Source organism: Pelophylax lessonae (genome assembly GCF_965119305.1).
Source record: "Pelophylax lessonae genome assembly, chromosome: 7".
NCBI classification, from domain to species: Eukaryota; Metazoa; Chordata; class Amphibia; order Anura; family Ranidae; genus Pelophylax; species Pelophylax lessonae.
Genome location: NC_138774.1, coordinates 278462178 through 278482568, shown reverse-complemented (window position 1 = coordinate 278482568; position 20391 = coordinate 278462178). Strand labels below are relative to the sequence as shown.

Below are 20391 nucleotides of genomic sequence, written 5' to 3'. Positions count from 1 at the left end.
AAATCCGATTTTCTCTGTCGCTCATTGACAGACGTAGTCTTCTTGATTCACAAGAACTGGGACATCCAGAAGCAGTGCCACAAATGAGGGGTGGGATTGACCGAAATCAAAATCCAATCTAGAAGGCCGAACCGGTGCCAAACTAGAAGTTTTAAAGGCTCATTATAAACAAAGAATGAGACTCAAATGAAAATTTCCAACGGAAAAAAACCCTCGAGGCAGACCACTGGTCTTCTCAAATGGCGGCCTGCAAAACCTTGCGGCCAAACGAGGCATCAGACGATGCCATTACATCAACTTTATAATGTTTTGTAAAGGTATGCACCGACGACCAGGTAGCCGCCTTGCACACCTGGACCACTGACGCCTGATGGCGAAAGGCCCATGACGCACTAAGTGCCCGAGTGGAGTGCGCCTTAACAGGGAACGGGGGCTCCCGACCCTTAATAGAATAAGCTTGTACCACCGTCTGTCTGATCCATTTGGAAATAGTCGCGGCAGATGCAGGCAACCCCTTTTTGGGTCCATCCGGGATCACAAAAAGTGAATCCGTCTTGCGAAACGAGTCTGTCGTTTTCAAGTATACCCTGATCGCCCGCACCACATCCAAGGAGTGTAAAGCAAACTCCCGAGGATGACTGGGCTTAGGACACAGGGAAGGTAATACAATTTCTTCATTCAGATGAAATTCTGAAACCACTTTTGGTAGGAAGGATGGATTCGGACGAAGAACCACCTTATCTCTATGAACCACCAGATATGGGGAACGACAAGATAAAGCGGCCAGTTCTGACACCCTGCGTGCAGAAGTGATAGCCACCAAGAAGGCCACCTTCTGGGACAACGTAGGTAGAGGAATCTCCCTAATATCTTCAAAGGGAGGTTTCTGAAGAACCGACAATACTAAATTAAGATCCCAGGGTGGTAACGGCGCGCGCACTGGCGGAGCCAGATGTCGCACCCCCTGGATGAAATTCCGCACCAAGGAATGAGTAGCCAAAGGCTTCTGAAAGAAGATAGCTAATGCTGAGACCTGACCCTTGATAGTGCTCAAGGCCAGTTTCTGCTCAACCCCTTGTTGCAGAAAAGCTAATATTCGGCTAACCGAATAAGACCGTGGACGGAACCCCAGAGGTTCAAACCATGCAATGTAGGACTTCCATGTACGATGATAAATCTTTCTGGAAGTCGATTTCCTAGCTTTAACTAGAGTAGGAATAACTGAAGCTGACAATCCCTTGTCCTTCAGCACCTGGGTCTCAATAGCCAGGCCGTTAAAGCCAGCGATCGTAAAGCAGGATGGAAGATCGGTCCCTGAGACAGTAGATCCTCCCTGAGAGGAAGTCTCCACGGGACGTCCGCCACCAGTCTGACCACGTCAGCGTACCAAGCTCGGCGAGGCCAGTCCGGAGCTACCAGGATTACTGGAATTCCTTCCTCCTCTATCCTGCGAAGAAGTCTTGGCAGTAACCCGAGAGGAGGGAAGGCATACATTAGCTGGTATTGCCCCCACGGGGCGATCAGTGCGTCTGCGGTCTCTGCTAGAGGATCGCGGGAGCGAGCCACGAATCTCTGTACTTTCCTGTTGAATCGTGATGCCAACAGATCCACATCCGGGGTGCCCCACCGTAGGCACAACTGGTGGAAAACTTCTGGATGGAGGGACCATTCCCCCTAATCCAGAGTCTGACGGCTGAGATAATCTGCCTGCCAATTCTCCACCCCCGGAATGAACACCGCAGAGATAGCTGGAACAAATCGTTCCGCCCAGCGAAGAATGCAAGCCACTTCTTTGGCCGCTCGGACACTCTTGGTGCCCCCCTGGTGATTGACATAAGCCACGGCCGTGGCGTTGTCCGACTGGATCCGAACCGGGCTGCCCTGGAGCTGCTCGGTCCAGTGAATCAGACAAAGTTTGATCGCTCTCAGTTCCAATACATTTATCGGCAACCTGGATTCTTCCAGGGACCAAAGTCCCTGGACAGATAACTGACCTAGAATTCCTCCCCATCCGGATAGACTGGCATCCGTGGTCACTATCGTCCAATATATTGGCAGAAATGACTTTCCCTGGCTGAGCATCGGAGACCGAAGCCACCAGACCAGAGACTCTCTGGTCTGTTTGCTCAATCAGATACGATTGTCCAGGGATTCCGGATTCCGATTCCATCTGAGAAGAAACTCTTGCTGAAGAATTCAGGTATGGGACTGGGCAAATGGGACTGCTTCGAAGGAAGCCACCATCAATCCCAGAACCCTCATGCAAGTTCGAAGAGAAGACCAGCTGTTGGATAGTAACAACTGGACTGCTGATTGAATCTTCCGGAGTTTCCCTACCGGAAGGAAAACTCTTGACCTGACTGTGTCTAGAATTAGACCCAGATATTCGAGCCTCTGTGTGGGAACCAGAAATGACTTTTGCTGGTTCACCAGCCACCCGAATTCCTGTAAAGAAATTATAGTAATTTCTATGTTTTGTAGCAGGGTCTGAGGAGACTCTGCATGAAGCAGGAGATCGTCTAGGTAACCTAGAATCGATATGCCTCTTTGGCGCAGTAGTGCCAACATTGGGGCCAACACCTTCGTGAAGACCCGAGGAGCCGTGGCGAGACCGAAAGGTAACGCCACAAACTGATAGTGGTTCTCTTCTACGGAAAAGCGTAGAAACCGCTGATGTCCTGCGAAAATGGGAATGTGAAGATAGGCGTCCTTGATGTCTATGGACGCTAGGACATCCCCTGGATGCAGGAAGGCTGCTACTGTGCGAATGGATTCCATCTTGAATTTCCTTATGTTGAGAAAGGAATTGAGTGCCCTTAAGTCCAGAATTGGACGCACTTTGCCCTCTTTCCTGGGTATTGTAAATAGGTTTGAATAAAACCCTTGAAAACGTTCTGTCCAAGGAACGTGGACTACCACTCCTTGTTGTAGTAAATCCGTGACTGCTCTCCGCAGATCTTCTAAACGATCCGGGGATAGTCGGATATTGGAAGGGAAGAATCGCGCCGGTGGGAGAGATCGAAACTCGATCTTGTACCCTGACCTTATGACTTCGCAAACCCACTTGTCCGGGATTCTGGAAAGCCATGGATCCGGGAACCGGCGAAGACGTCCCTCAACCCCAATTATGGGTGGGGGCGCACCTTCAGGCTTTGGACGATTTATCTTCAGGTCTGGAGGGGGCGGGCTTTTGCTTGCCCGACCAACGTCCCCTGAAGCCTCCTGAAGGAGCTTTGGAGGACTTAATTTTTTCACCCGCGGGACGAAAAAACTTTTTGTGAGCAGAGAAAGAAGGCCCTCGTCTTTGACGAGTTCCTTTACCCTTAACATTTTGCGGTAAAAAGGTGCTCTTTCCACCCGTGAGATCCTTAATGATCTCATCTAAGTCGGCTCCAAATAGACGCTCTCCTAAAAAGGGGATATTAGCTAATGCTTTTTTGGGAACCTTGGTCGGCTAACCAACCTTTTAGCCACAGTGTACGCCTGAGAACCACTGCTGAAACTGATGCTCGCGCCAATAATGGAGTGGCGTCTAACGCCGCATCACACACAAACTGTAACCCCTGTATCATTTGTTCCAACAAATCTGATACCGCCTGAGGGACCTCTTCTAAGTCCCGGCGTAACCACTTGGTCCATTCAGTTACAGTCTGCGAAACCAGACCAATAATTATTGGTCTGAAAGCTGATCCAATCAAGGAAAACATGGTGCGAGACATAGCTTCTATCTTGCGATCCACTGGATCTTTAAAAGACGGAGCGTCTTCTAGAGGAATAACCGTGGCTTTATTCAATCTAGCAATTGGTGAATCCACCACAGGTGGTTCTGTCCATTTCTTAATGAGGGTTTCCTCAAACGGATAACGCCTGTTAATGCGTTTAGAAATAGCAGAGGTGCGTTTTGGCAGACTCCATTCTTCTTTGATTGGATTGCCAAAACATTTGGGCAATGGAAAAACCTTCGCCACTTTCATGCGTTTTTTAGTCCCAAAAGGGATTTCAGTTTCAGCTATTTCCGACGGAATACCCTGTAATCTTAAGGTTTCTTGAACAGATACAATTAGTGCGTTTACCAACGCTTCCTCTCGGGCTATGGCTGATGCCGAAACATCCTCCTCACTGTCTGAAGAGACAGTACCCGAGACACCAATCCCAGATGAAGTACCTGCAACTGCAGAAATAGGCTCAGAGTCTGAATCCGAAGTTTCAGATAATAAGGGGTTAGGCGGGGGTCGCTTTCTTGCGCCCTGTCCCTGACAAGCCACTTCCACCCGGGACACAAAAGTTTCCATAATAGCTGACAATGATTCAACCGTCAGTGGGGTGCTGGAGGATCCTGCAGACACCTCGAGGGGATCCGGAGGAGATACATGAGTGGCAGGGTCCATGTTAATTCAAGACACCTCTGCCAGAAAAAACAAAAAACTTTTTTTTTTTTTTTTTTATGTGTCTCCCCCTAGCGCAATAGCGCCCCTCAGAGTACCTGCTTCTCGATCCCCACAGAGAGAGAGGGAGCCCCAAGGCTCACCACCCGATGCAGAGAAGTTTCCAACCAACTGCAGTCAGCGTCTGTCTTTTACAGACTGGAAAGAGCTGTGTTCGTTTTCCCGGGTAGAAGGACGTGGCTCCGCCCCCTGTGTACGCCTTCCGGCGTTCCCAGCTCTCCACGAGGTAGCTGGGCTCATCAAACATGGCCGCCCCCATACAGGAGACAATAGACTCCAAAAACATGGCGGCCGGCGTGACCTGAGGACATACATGCACCTGGTCTACGGCAAAATGGCGGCGGACCGCCAAAATCGTTTTTCCCAGCACATCCACCTGCATCTCTGCCAAGTGGCGGTTTATCTATCTGCAGGAGGTACACTACAATTAAGGTAGGATTATACCTCCTATGTCTGCTGTAATACTACAGTCTCCTGGGTAGAGTGTTAGCTCTCAAACCAAGTCCACTTCCCACCAAACACATACTGTATTTACAAGGGGGACTTTTAGTGTCAGATATATACTGACCATGTATGGAGGGGCCCATAATTCATACTGCCTCATAACGAGGAAAAAAGGGAACGTTTACTCACCATACCGAACCGACAGGCACCCTCTCTTCACAATACCCTCTCCACCGGGGTGGGGGGTTGTGGACCACTCCGGACGCCTCGACTCTCTGGTTCCTGGCGTCCAAGCGAGACTTTTAACTCGCAAGGTCAGTCCCTCCAATGGGACTCCGTCCCGGCCGACCCAGCGCGGAGCTCTGGTCTGCACGCGCTCGTAGGCAGAAACCGGGGTGACCACTGGATCTCAACATCCAGCCCGTCGCCCGGCCCCGCATACTTACTTGAATGTGTCGCGGCCGACCAAGCGCAATGCAATGGTCTGCGCGCGCTCGTAGGCCGGCTGGGGTGACCACCAGTGTCGCCCAGTCCGGCGTTTTTGCTTGAAGATCTCACAGGAAAAAAAAAACACTGGAGAAAACTACCTAAAAAATATTTTTTCTAAAGAAAAAATCTTGCCAGGACCAAAAAGATCCCAGCAAGGAACTTAGGTCCTTACTCCTGACTAGACAGAAAAAAACTGATGCCTTGTAGCAGAGAGAGGGAGGATATACCCTCAGGGACTGCCCCTAAGGTGGAGCCAGAACGTTTTTTCTTTCTGCCTAGTCCTGCTCCTGCGGAGACAACATAACCCAGTTCTTGTGAATCAAGAAGACTACGTCTGTCAATGAGCGACAGAGAAATCCCCTTTTTATTACATTTCTAAAAATAATAAAAGTGATCAATATGATCAGTGCTTTAATGCAACGATGCTCGGTGAAGACTCCATGACCCCCCTCCTGTGTTCCCGCACTCTGAGGAATATGAACCGCATTTTTTGTGGATGTTATGGTTATCCCTCCCAGGATTTTGACACTCCTGTGGTCCTTCCCCCCCCCCCCCCCATTTCTGGGCCCCTTACATTCATTTCCAATAGGAGGTACTCCTTGTCACCCCACAAACAAATAAGCAGTTGTATTAAGTTTTTTTTTTTATTTTATTAGTTAAAGCTATAGGTTATATATTTGGCAGCGTTGTGATATAAGTTATTTTTCAGATGTCAGTGGGCTTTACACCACTTGTGAGCATGAGCCTGCCATAAACTATAGAGTGTATATAAAATATTAGGATTCATTTATAGAATTTGCTGCTTTTTTCTTTCTTCTAATGTGGCTCACACATGAGAAGTTATTTTTCGTTTCAACCCAGCGGGCTAAATAACAAATAAATAAAAAAAATTGACAGATTGCCGTACTAACACGAGCAAGGTTAGTGTGGCCATCCACCCCCTGTGCTATTGTGTTCTGACCCACCAGAACACAATGATCAGCTGCTCTCCTTGTTCTCTGCCTCCTCATTGGTTTAAAGATGGCAGCAGAAGCCATTGGCTTCTGCTGTCGTCAATCACAGTCAGTGAGGAAGGAACAGGGGGCGGGGCTGAGCTTATGGACATGCAGAGGCGGCTTGGGAGCGAGCACGCCTAAGTGCCCTCATAGCAAGAGGCTTGCTATGGGTCCACTCGGCAAGGGGGAGGAGCCAGGAGCGCCGGCAGGGGACATAAGGAGGAGGATCGGGGCTGATCTATGCAAAACCTAAGAACAGGTAAGTATAACATGTTTGTTTTTTTTTTTTATTACCTTTAGTATTACTTTAAGAGCAACTATAGCCTTACAACAGAAACAATGCCGGCAGGTAGGCTTTTACTGAAAAAAAGACTATGTTCTTCTGCAATTTAGGTTTCTCTCCTGCCTGCCAGCAATGTTTCTCCAAAACGTATACTGAACTGCACACGAGCAATTCATTCAACATTGTCCACAAGCCTTGGTGCCAGGATTAAAGTTTACATCAAGTCAAAACCTAACTAAGCCTAAACCTGCTCTCACCCCCATTCTAAGCCTATTTTATCTACCCTGTAATAGGAAAGAGGTCAATACTTACCTATTCTGCAGTTGCTGCAATGTAGTTACATGATCTGGTCCAAGCACTGGCTTCAATGTAGAGGAGAGACAGACAATGAAGGCTGCCCCATTGTAAGCCTTTGGGTGATGTCATTACAGAGGCTCTGCAGCCGTTGTCAGTGTTCTCGTCGCTGCTGGGGAGATCATGTGACCTGATCACAGCAACTTCAGAATAGGAAAGTATAGACATCTTACCTTGACAGGGAAGATAGAATAGGCTTAGAATTAGGGTGGGAGTAGATTTAAGCTTAGTTAGCTTTTGACTGGAATTACACTTTAAATCCTGTGTGCCTGTGCAGGAGCCTCTCCAGAATGACCAATCAAGATGCGATACAGGACCCGGCCTGAGATGTCGGCAAGGATGCTTCCTGGAAAGGAGGTACAGTAAACCTAAGCGCACTTTAGAGTCCCACTCTGACCTATTAGGGCACTTACCTGTCCAGGAATCCAGCGGTGTCCTCACCCAAGCCGATTTTTCAGTCGGCTATAGGGTGCCAGGGCCACCATTTTGACTAAGGGAAACTGGCAGTGAAGCCTTTCAGCGTCACTGCCGGGTTCCTACTGTACATATGCGAAGCCCGCTGCGCTTTGTTAATGGGCCGCTGGCGGGGGAAGGGGTGAACCGAGCTTGAAATGGAAAAGGGTACTTGTCATAACCAGGCACTTACTCCCTCTCTCCCTCCCACAAAAGGTGCCAAATGTGGAAGGAGGCAGACAAGTGGAGCTTCCCTCCCTTTTGGGTGGAGCCCTGCTTCAAATCACACACAGTTACATAGTTAGTCAGGTTGAAAAAAAGACAAGTTCATACGGCTCAACCAATAAATCTGCATCCTCTAGTGGCGCAAATGCACACACAAAAGTAATAGGAGGGGCACGTGTTTAGACAGCACATATAAGTCAGGTAGACTTCTGGGAAGTAATGGTGGGGGCATACGAGCCGCTGGATGAACTTGTGTCTTTTTTCAACCTAACTACGTAACTGTAACTAAGTTAATAAACATAAATCCAAAGAACTGAAATCCCAGTGGTAAATCAGCCATGCCGTTTGGGGTGCACAGACAGGATCAACAACTGCCTGCAAGGAAAAAATATATTTATAAAATTGTACAGGAAAATAGTGACCAAAATAACTAATAGGAAACAGCTGGACTTAGTCCCCCTTTAACATTTCACAGCCACAGATGTAAAAGATGAGTGTATGGTTCTGAGCAGGGCAGAGACTGTGTATTTGACGCACCTGATGGGTTAAAGATGCTTCATAGCAGTACAGGATACTGGTGTCATACAGTAACATCTTCTGAGCAACTAGTGCCAGGATGCAATTTCTCAGCCGTGAAATCACTTCCCGGTCAGATAATGATACAGGCTGAAAAAGAAAGGAAAAAAAGGTTTAAATCCTGTGTTCCTAAAGCCAAGTTCCGGCCTTAAAATCGACTTTACACCATTCGCTTGCTGTAATGTAGCTGAAAAAGAATTGGATTTAAATTTATCATTTACTTACCTTGTTATTAAAGAAAATATACTTACCTTCCTCCCTCTGCGGCCGCGGCCCACGCCATCTCTTCCTGCTTGCATTGACTCCTGGGAGCCGAACGTCACCGCTCCCAGGAGTCAATGTGCATGCACTGGCCCTGCTTGTCACTTCTGGTGCAGGCGCGTTATTCCCTGCTCAACAGCTTCTGGGCATGCACAGAAGCTGTGCAGGGATGACGCACCTGCACAGGAAGTGACAAGCAGGGCATTCTGGGACTTCGACGTCACCGAAGAGGATGCTCTGGCTTCAGCTGCCCACACTTGAGATGGCAGCGCTGGGCAAGACATTTTCAAGGTAAGTATTTCTTCTAAAAATGTAAGTGAAACCGGGGACAGTTCAGAGGCCATCGTTGCTGAAATGCACTAGCCCTGACTGTCCCGGGGGTATTTTTAGCTATCGTTGCTGAAATGCACTAGCCCTGACTGTCCCGGGGGTATTTTTATCTAAAAAAAATGTTGAGGCCTGAACTCCGCTTTAAGGCACTACAATGACTGGTCTGCATGACTGTACTTTTTGATGTCAAACTATATAATTTATCATAAATTGCTTTTAAGCTACAGTTAGTGACTGCCAACATTTTCTCAATCCCCTATCCCCCCTCGTGACCAGACTGGTGCAGGGTACACTCCAAAATGAACAAAGGTGTTGTTGTAGTTTTCAATATAGATAGATAAAGGACACTAGTGTGAAAAGAGCCTTAAAAAAGGTAACTACTTTCGTGGGGAAACAAATAGCAAAGAAAAAATATATAGTGTATACATTTGCGACACAAATCATATTGTAATTGAATGTTATTAAAAATTACCTTTCCTTTTCAATCTGCAGCTGCTGTAATTTTCTGAAATGCAATACAATATGGCCGCCTGGAGGTGTTCTGTACACAGAATGTATACTGACCACACCCCCAGAAACATTTCCTGCTTGTGTGATTGGGTCACAGATTTTCACAGAAGTTTACATTACAATCAGTACAATCAGATTTCAGGGATCCCTTGCAACAAAAATGTATTTTTTTGAGAGATACTCCCAATAGGAACATATCTAAAGGGATGCAGACCCAGCAGACTTCCTCATTAGTGCTCTGCAGCTGCACAGCTGGTTGATAATTATGAAACCACTTCCATTAGAGCCACTCAGCACAGAGGAACAAATCGTGATTTCTTCAGAACAAAGCATAAGAACCTGCAACAAAGTTGGTATAATCCTTGCAATGTACAGAGATCACGTAGAAGGGAATATTTTTTTTCTCAACAAAAGTGGAGTTATGCTTTAAACGGTAGGTCACTCCTGATTAACAAAGTCCCTTATGTTAATTAGGTGAAGGATCTGCTCCATTTTTTCAGCTTAGAGGAGTAGTGCAGGCCTAAAGCCTGCACCTCTCTGTTAATTCCTCAAAATGTGTTCACCTTTAAAATGTTACGAGCACTATTTAGTAAGGATGTATTTAAATTGTTAGGCTCCTTTCACACGGTCCGCTCCATCGCACTCCGAGCTGCTCAGTGGGGGGGATCGATACACTGATCCCCGCTGAGCAGGCAGGTGACAGCTCCCTCTCTGCTCGGAGAGGGAGGTGTCAGAGCCCCGCTGCTCTCCATGAGGAATCGGATGAGAGCGGACCGCCTGTCCGCTCTCATCTGATCCCCTGGAAGGATGGAAAATAGGGTTTGCATCCTTCTGGATTTCACAGACAGGATCGGATGCGGATGGCAGCAGGTATCAGCGGACATGTCTCCGCTGACATCCACTGCCCCAATCAGATCCGCCTAAAAAAACTGACAGGCGGATCTGATCGGATCGTTTGTGTGAAAGGACCCCAACTCCACTTTTGTTGAAAAAAAAAAAAATGTACATTGCAAGGATAACAAACTTTTTTTGCACATACCTACCTTTTGTTATTCTGAAGAAATCACTGTTTGTTCCTCTGTGCCCCTGCGTTGAGTGGGTCTAATGGGAGTGGTTTTATAATTATCAACCAGCTGTGCAGCTGCAGTGCACCAATGAGTATATCTGCTGGGCCTGTATCGCTTTGGACGTGTTCCTATTGGGAGTATCTCACCAAAAATGACATTTTTGTTGCAGGGGATGCCAGAAATCTGACTTGTATCTTAGTGCAGACTTCTGGGTATCTTAGTGCAGACTTCTGGGAAAATCAGTGAACCAATCACAAGCAGGAACACAAGCAGGAAATGATGTTTCTGGGGGTGTGGTCAGTATACATTCTGTGTACAGAACTCCAGGTAGCCATTTTGCATTTTCAGTAAATTACAGCGGCTGCAGATTGAAAAGGAAAGGTAATTTTTAATACCATTTAATTACAATAGGACTTGTGTCGCAATTGTATACACCATATTTTTTCTTAATTTGCTATTTTTTCCCCCCATGAAAGTGGAGTTACCCTTTAATGTGAAATTTGATTTGATGCTAGGTCCACATTAGTGGTCATAGCCTCTTCAGCGCTTTTTGAGTCAGTCTCTGCATTATGTTTTTTTTCACCTTTTGGAATGATACAGAAATAGATATGGATGTATATTTAGAAACTTGCAATCAGGGCTTCAATCTAAACACATATTGTAACCGCAGAAATCATAGAGGAGCTAGGAAACTTATCTTTGGATTATTTATAGTTTTTAACTGTCACATGCTCTTGTTCCTTCACAACCTCTAGGAAGGGGCCAGGCAGCAAGACTTACTTGGTTGAAGCCTGTGGCTAAGCTTTAAAGAAGCCGCCACTCAAATGTATACACAATTCCAAGTGTGAACCAATGGGTAAAGGTGGAAGAAAAGCCCAAGTCTCACTATTCTTAAAAGGTTCTCTCCCTCCTCCTACCTAACCAGAATAAAAAATGGTTTGCGTACTTACCTATTTTAATTTGGTCTCCAGTCCGGTCACGTGATCCCGCAGCTTCAAATCAGGGAGTGTTAAAGCAGTAGTAAACTCCACTTGGTGAATTGCACCTACAGGTAGGCCTATAACAATGCTTGAAGGTACTGCAAACCGAAAACAGACAAAGGGCGCACCGGCCTAGCGCATTACCAATATAGGCTTTATTGAATTAATGGGCTAGGCCGTTACGCCCTTTGTTTGTTTTCTGTTTGCAGTACCTTCAGACTACCCTGGTCTTATAGGGCAGCAAGGCCTCAGCCAGTTATGATGCCAAGTTCGAGTTCCGTGGAATGAGTGGATGGGGGGGCTCTGTTTCTGAGTGCAGGCATAAGGTGCTACAGCATCTCAACTTTGTTTTGGAGCTATAACAATGTAGGTACAAGGAAAATCTCCTAAACATGCACCATTTAGGAGATATTCACTATTCCTGCAGCTGTTGACTTAACCAGTTCATGAGCACTGTGCTCTGAATGGACGCTATACTGAGTATGCGGTCCATTCAGAGCACTGTGCCGCAATCCCAATTCCCATGCGTGGGAGTGACATCATTGCAGCTCGGCCAGAGCCCGCGAACCCGGAAGGAATACGGAGTGAAGATGAAAGCCATGTCAGAGATGCCAGAGCACCACTGAAGGGCTTGGCTTTAAGGTATCTCTCACCTAATTCCTTTTTGCCACAGAACTCTATTACTTACGTTATAAATCCACTGGAGAATTGTGTGGCAGCTGGACAGAGCTGAGAATTATGTTGGGGATACTTCAATCCTGGAGAGCTATAAAAAGCCAGCATGTGTTTATTCTTACATACAACTCATATGTCACTACTGAACGGGGTCGCCATTTAACATCAAGGACGACAGCGATTTAGATCAGAACTCCTAGGGGAAAAAAGTGAGCAGCAAATGTCACCACCTACTACAGCTAATGATTTTACCATTTTGGGACAGATTCTTTGTAATTCCCATGGCATTCTCTTGGATGCTGACAAGTGCCCATTTGAAAAAAAAAAAAAAAACAAGCTGTGTTGCTGACACCGAGCTGGCATTTAAAATATCAGTGGATTACCTCCAAATTGGTAACAAATCCCCCTGCTCCCGCTTCCTCATCAACCCCCACAGGGGTGGGGTACAGCCAGATGAAGCCATTGTTTCCCAGGATGATGGAGGCTCCACAGGGAAGATTGTGAAAGTGAGTCTTCCTTCTCTTTATCAACGAAGGCGATACTTGAACCAGGACACCTTGGCCAAGCTAGAGCCAAAAAAAAAAAAAAAAAGATTGCCAAATGTGATATATTTAGAGGAAAAAAATAAATTAAAATTATATTATATTATATACATCTCCAGTGCCTTGCGAAAGTATTCGGCCCCCTTGAACTTTGCGACCTTTTGCCACATTTCAGGCTTCAAACAAAGATATAAAACTCATTTTTTGTGAAGAATCAACAACAAGTGGGACACAGTCATGAAGTGGAATGAAATTCATTGGATATTTCAAACTTTTTTAACAAATAAACTGAAAAATTGGGCGTGCAAAATTATTCAGCCCCCTTAAGTTAATACTTTGTAGCGCCACCTTTTGCTGCGATTACAGCTGTAAGTCGCTTGGGGTATGTCTCTATCAGTTTTGCACATCAAGAGACTGAAATTTTTGCCCATTCCTCCTTGCAAAACAGCTCGAGCTCAGTGAGGTTGGATGGAGAGCGTTTGTTAACAGCAGTTTTCAGTTCTTTCCACAGATTCTCGATTGGATTCAGGTCTGGACTTTGACTTGGCCATTCTAACACCTGGATATGTTTATTTGTGAACCATTCCATTGTAGATTTTGCTTTATGTTTTGGATCATTGTCTTGTTGGAAGACAAATCTCTGTCCCAGTCTCAGGTCTTTTGCAGACTCCATCAGGTTTTCTTCCAGAATGGTCCTGTATTTGGCTCCATCCATCTTCCCATCAATTTTAACCATCTTCCCTGTCCCTGATGAAGAAAAGCAGGCCCAAACCACGATGCTGCCACCACCATGTTTGACAGTGGGGATGGTGTGTTCAGGGTGATGAGCTGTGTTGCTTTTACGCCAAACATAACGTTTTGCATTGTTGCCAAAAAGTTAGATTTTGGTTTCATCTGACCAGAGCCCCTTCTTCCACATGTTTGGTGTGTCTCCCAGGTGGCTTGTGGCAAATTTTAAACAACACTTTTTATGGATATCTTTAAGAAATGGCTTTCTTCTTGCCACTCTTCCATAAAGGCCAGATTTGTGCAGTATACGACTGATTGTTGTCCTATGGACAGAGTCTCCCACCTCAGCTGTAGATCTCTGCAGTTCATCCAGAGTGATCATGGGCCTCTTGGCTGCATCTCTGATCAGTCTTCTCCTTGTATGAGCTGAAAGTTTAGAGGGACGGCCAGGCCTTCGCAGATTTGCAGTGGTCTGATACTCCTTCCATTTCAATATTATCGCTTGCACAGTGCTCCTTGGGATATTTAAAGCTTGGGAAATCTTTTTGTATCTAAATCCGGCTTTAAACTTCTCCACAACAGTATCTCGGACCTGCCTGGTGTGTTCCTTGTTCTTCATGATGCTCTCTGCGCTTTAAAAACAGACCTCAGACTATCACAGATCAGGTGCATTCATACGGAGACTTGATTACACACAGGTGGATTCTATTTATCATCATTAGTCATTTCGGTCAACATTGGATCATTCAGAGATCCTCACTGAATTTCTGGAGAGTGTTTGCTGCACTGAAAGTAAAGGGGCTGAATAATCAACACCACATCCCAAAAAGTCAGCAGGAAACTGGTACAGGAAAGCCGGGACTTTTAAAAGGTGTTGAACTCCCCCGTCAGGTACTCATAAGTCACAACTGTATAAAACGTATACATTTATTAAATACAAGTTGCAAAATTCCTCCAATTGGTGAATTATAAGACCAATACACATCATAAAAAGTTACATAGAACAAAATCAGTGACCCATTGAGCAGCCCCCCAATTTTACAAGGAATATAGAAAAAAGGAAGCTTAGGGGTACTGCCCCAATGACCAAACTTATGTGAAACCCATCTGCAAATACCCCTGAAGAAGACACAAGGCGAAACGTGTCGAGTGGAGTCCCGTTCCCTTGAGTCTGGCCATCCGGCCTCCTTGTTTGATGGTCATTGGGGCAGTACCCCTAAGCTTCCCTTTTTCTATATTTCTTGTAAAAGAGGGGGGGCTGCTCAACGGTTACTGATTTTGTTCTATGTTACTTTTATGATGTGTATTGTTCTTATAATATCTCCACCAATTTGAGGAATTATTTAACGTGTATTTAATAAAATTTATACGTTTTATACATTTGTTATTTAGGAGTATCTAACGGGGGGAGTTCAACACCTTAAAAGGCCCGGCTTTCCTTTCCCATTTTCCTAAAGGCGATATTTGTCAAAAGCAAAGATCACTTACACATTGTTGCCAACACCCTCATACCTTGCCATACTTGAGACTGCGAGTGTGCAGGGATAATGCGCCATCAGAGTACACAGCTTGGACCTCAGCCTGAGAGAGTGGGTCAAGGAAGAACCAAGCTTAGTGCCAACAAATGAAACATTTACAGTACCTTCGTACAGAGAGGACAGGACGCACTCTAATGGTAACAAAGGTAAATTATCAGCCTGGGTACAATGGGGAAGAACTGTGACCAAGTGCACTTTTGCCTAAGAGCACTGGGGTTGTAGGTTTGAATCCCAATCACGGCACTACCTGCCTGGAGTTTGCATGTTCTCCCTGTGCAGGTTATCCTCCCACACCCCAGACATGCTGGTAGGTTGTCTCCGGTCTCAATTGGCCCATGAATGTATGTATGTATGTATGTATGTGTGTTAAGGACCTTCGATTGTAAGCTCGAGGGCAGGGACTGATGTGAATGTACAATATATATGTAAAGTGCTGCTTAAATTGTCATCTCTATACAAGTACCTGTAATAAATAAACAACAATAAAAAGAGATGAAATGCCTTTTCTGGGGTAAATGCTGCTTGTTGCACCCTCCAAAAGCCTATGCATTTTGTCATATGATCTCAGCTAAAGAGGGCAATTGTAGTTTAGAAACCTACCTCAAAAATCAGATTAAAGGCCTAAGCTTTTAACCACGCGACCAGATTTAGAAAGACCCTAGGAAGAACTTATTTCAATATCCCGCGACTCGCCCTCCAAATTTGCCAATACATGGGCCAGTTGGCTATTTTTTTGAACTTCTAGAGCATATCTACAAGAAATGAACTATATTCACCCAGTACACGACAACTAAAAGGCCAGTTTCTCTCTCCAATGCCTTCTTGATTGCATGAAGTCAAACCTTTCTATATATCACATTAAAATAGAATACTCTCTTCACACCCAACCCTCCTGCACCTGTCTAAAATCGAGCCATCACAAATTAGACCCAACACCATTAAAATATTCATAACTTCCCCTACATCCCCCCCTTTTTTCTCCCCCCCCCTTTTTTCTCCATCTTTACTCCCCCTCCTCACATCCTCAATCACCATTTTATCCATATTCTACAAAACCAGACCGTACTACCCCCCCCCCCCCCCTCATTCCTTCATTACCACCTTGCTCCTCCCAATGTATATCAACTATCTGAGTAGAGGTTATTACACTCAGCATACTACTTAATCACTGGTTGACCATCTCTACAACCTTTAAAGCGCCAGTCTACACATTTATGATACTACTTTTGAACATGGTTGTACCAGAGTTTTGAACATGGTTGTACCAGAGTTTTATACGCATCTAGTGATACTACTGTTCTTTAGCTTATTGTGTTGTATTACTCATTGTGCTCTCACTTATGTTCATACCACCTTACAAAGAAAAAAAAAATAGAAAAATGTTATGCATGTTATTGTTTGCAATACCCAACCATTGCTTGATAAAAGAAAGACTAGAGCAGAATTTTCTTAAAAGTGGAGTTCCACCCAAAAGTGGAACTTCCGCTTTAAGTAGTCCTAACCCCCTGACATGCCACATTTGGCATGTCATTTTTTTGGGGGGTGGGAGCAGGTACCTAGTTTTGACAGGTACCCGCTCGGGGCGCCGCAAAGTTCTCCTCTCCCCCTCCCTCCCTGCAATCTTCTGGCACATGCCAGGAGGTCCCAGAAGATTGCCGGCCACTCAAAATGCGGAGCGCAACTCGCGCATGCGCAGTGCGTACCCAGCTGTGAAGCCGCAAACTGTCACACCCGGGTGCCCACCCTAGTGATGCCGGCACCGCTGAGACCAGAGGGAGAGGATCGAGGCTTCGGGCGGCCACATCGCTGGACCGTGGGACAGGTGAGTGTGTATTAAAAGTCAGCAGATACACTTTTTGTAGCTGCTGACTTTTAATAAACACAGAAAAGGCTGGAACACCGCTTTAAGAAAAGGTAGGCATTTCAAAACTTTTACTGTTCTTTAACCTACTGTATATTATAAAATTGCTTACACTGGAGCCAAATAGATTAATATGCCCGCATCCCAAAATCAATACATACAACAGGAAAAACCCTCTGGGTGGGACTTTTAAGGGCAATGGGTAGAGAAAGTATAAATTTCAAAAAGTATGAGAAAATATAGGAAAGAGAAAAAAAGGAAAAGGAAAAAAAAATATAAAAGTTTATTGCATGAAACATAAAAAGATCACATGAATCCAGAGAGAACCTCCAGATGGGTTAAAAACAAAAAATGTTGTGGTTACACAATGTCCTACACAACACCTAACAAAAGAAAAGAGCATATTGTGAAAAACAGATAGCTAAGACCCAACGCGTTTCGAAACCCCTGAGGAAGAATTTGACCTCACTATTTTTGAAAGGAGTTGGGTCTTAGCTATCTAGGTTTTTCACAATATGCTCTTTTCGTTTGTTAGGTGTTGTGTAGGACATTGTGTAACCACAACATTTTGTTTTAACCCATCCGGAGGTTCTCTCTGGATTCATGTGATCTTTTTATATGTTTCATGCAATAAACTTCATATATTTTTTCCTTTTTTTTTTCTCTCTTTTCCTATATTGAGATTTTCCTTTTTTTTTTCTCTTTTCCTATATTTTCTCATACTTTTTTGAAATGTATACTTTCTCTACATTTTGCCCTTAAAAGTCCCACCCAGAGGGTTTTTCCTGTTGTATGTACTGTATATTATCAGTCTTTATAGATAGTGATAAATAATAATAAAAGATTTAAAATCCCTACCTAAAATTCTTCTTTAGGGTCTTTCTAAATCTGGTCACGTGGTTAAAAGCTTAGGCCTTTAATAATGATTTTTGGAGTAGTGTTCTAATCTAGGATTGCCCTCTTAAGCTGAGATCATATGACCAAATGTATAGGCTTTTGGAGGGTGCAAAAAGCAGCAATTACCCCAGGAAAGGCATTTTATCTCTTCATTTTAAGGAAAAACGTTGCATATATTGTATTTTGGGCAAACCATACAAGAAGAATCTTTTACAAGTGTAAGTATAAGACAATACCTGGAAGAGCATACATGCTGGGGTCAGCCTCAACCATTAAGGTCTCCTTGCATGCCTATAGAGTGCACTTGTATAGAGTACACAGAGCGGGGATCTGTTACGTGCTTTACATTCTTTAGTATGAGGCAGGAAGTGATGGAATATTCCATGTTCATGCTAGGTGTGAGTAGGAATGAACAGACCACAACCATTTCCTGCTTGCTAAGTGCTGAAGACGCCACAGGCCAGCTGGTTCTAAAATCACACTTGTTGTGACAAGTCCCAGGTATTGTCTTGTGTTTACATGTCACCAGTATTTAGCTAGCTTGCATATCTGCCCCCAAATACTTTGCTAGTACCAATATCCTATAAAGGAGTTGTAAAGTCAGAAGGCTTTTTATTCTTAAAGCGGAGTTCCGGCCTCAAAATCCACAAAATCAATTTTGGGCCATCCGCTTGCTGAGTGTCACCTGAAAGACAAATAGATCATCACAATTTTTTTTTTTTTTTTTTTGCTTACTTACCTTGTTATTGAAGAAAATATACTCCCCTTCCTTACACTTCCTCCCTCTGCGGGCACGACCCGCGCCGTCACTTCCTGCTTGCATTGATTCCTGAGGGGTCAATGTCATCGCTCCCAGGAATCAATGCGCCTGCACCGGCCCCGCTCGTCACTTCTGGGGCAGGCACGTCATTCCCTGCTAAACAGCTTCTGGGCATGCCAAGAAGCTGTGCAGGGGTGACACGCCTGCAGCGGAAGTGACGGCGGGGCCGGTGCAGTGCATTGTGGGACCGGAGAGGATACCGTAGAGGACGCGCTGGCTTCAGCTGCCAACACCTGAGATGGCAGAGCTGGACAAGACATTTTCAAGGTAAGTATTTTTTCTAAAAGGCAAGTGTGACCTGGGACAGTTCAGAGGCTATCCATTGTGGAATGCACTAGCCCTGACTGTCCCGGAGGTATTTTTATTAAAAAATCATGTCCGAGATCGGAACTCCGCTTTAATGCATGAAGACAAAAAACCTTCTGGGTGTAGCAGCCTCCCCAGCACCCCCTAATACTTACCCGAGCCCCTTCGCTCTCCAGCGATGTTCATGAGTCCCTTGGCCATCCGGGACTCTGTCTCCTGATTGGCTGAAAAACATCCGCTGCGCCATTGGCTCCCGCAGCTGTCAAAGTCAGTTAGCCAATCAGGAGAGAGAGGGGTGGGGCCGAACAACTCAGTGTCTGAATGGACACACAGAGCTGCAGCTTGGCTCGGGTGCTGACGGCATCATCACGGTACAACCACTTCAGCAAGCAGACGTACAAGTACGTTGAATTGCGGGAAGTGGTAAAATTGGAAAAGGATCATAGTTAAAGTGTGTGTACACACAAAGAAATAAAATAATTTGTCAAAAAAAAAATTTTGGGGGAAAATTTTTTTAACCATTTCTGGCCCCCTTAATAATGGGCCATTTTTTGCGATTCGGCACTATGTTATTTAACGGACAATTGCGTGGTCGTGCGAGGCTGTACTTAAATAAAATTCATGTCCTTTTTTCCCCCCTACAAATAGAGCTTTATTTTGGTGGTATTTGATCACCTGTGCGATTTTTATTTTTTGCGCTATTAAAAAAAGAGCGACAATTCTGAAAAAAAACAAAAAAAAAAACAATATTTTTCACATTCTGCTATAGAACATTCCCATAAAAAAAAAAATTTGTAAAAATCTTAATTTAACATTTTAGGCCAATTTTTTTCTGCTACATTTTTTTTTTTTTTTAACAAAAATAACACAAAAAAACACAAAAAAACACAAAATTGCACGCGATTGGGCACTGCATTACTTTAACGGACAATTGCGCAATCGTGCGATGCTATACCTAAATAAAATGGACGTCCTTTTTTTTCCCTCACAAATAGAGATTTCTTTTGGTGGTATTTGATCCCCCTGTGCAATTTTTTTCCCATAAACTGGGAGGATTTTAATTTTAATTGGATTAATTCTCCCAATAAGGAATAAGGGGAGGTGTGACCAGGCTTTCAGCTTCTGTTTACACCAACAACTGTGGATAAATTAAATTGTCTGAAATCCATAGTGTTGGAAGAAATATTAATCCTTAAATATTTTGTAGTTGTTGCCCATTGCAAAGGAGATTTATTAAAAAAATTTGACCTGCCCAGGCACCCTCTAACCCTCATGAGCAATTTTTTAGGCTTTGGGGGTCTTGATTTCATGTTCCAGGATGACAATGCTCAAGCACTGCCTTAACCACTTCCATACCGGGCCATAGTCAAATGACGCCAGCAGGAAGCTTTTGTCATTTTGTTCGTCATATGATGTCCGCCCGGTCTCGCCGCTACTGCGCGCCCCCGGGGGCGCGCTACACGGCGATCAGGGATGAGGCTCGTCCCTCGGACTGAACCCATCCCCGATCAATGTAAACAGCCAATGAAATTGGCTGTTTACCACGTGATCCGCTGTGTCAATCACAGCCGATCACATTAGAGGCTCCAGCGCGAGCCGCTCGTTCTCTCC

The 20391-nt window shown here is 44.9% G+C and overlaps 1 protein-coding gene across 1 annotated transcript in view; it reads right to left on the bottom strand.

The window, feature by feature from the left end:
- Positions 1-20391, bottom strand: part of EXOSC2 (exosome component 2) — a 78105-nt gene that overhangs the window by 2980 nt on the left and 54734 nt on the right. Inside the window, exons 6-8 of the mRNA XM_082263101.1 lie at positions 14871-14939; positions 12471-12653; positions 8226-8354 (exon numbers count right to left, since the gene is read on the bottom strand). Of these exons, the coding sequence (XP_082119227.1) occupies positions 8226-8354; positions 12471-12653; positions 14871-14939 (381 nt within the window). The remainder of the gene's footprint in view (positions 1-8225; positions 8355-12470; positions 12654-14870; positions 14940-20391) is intronic.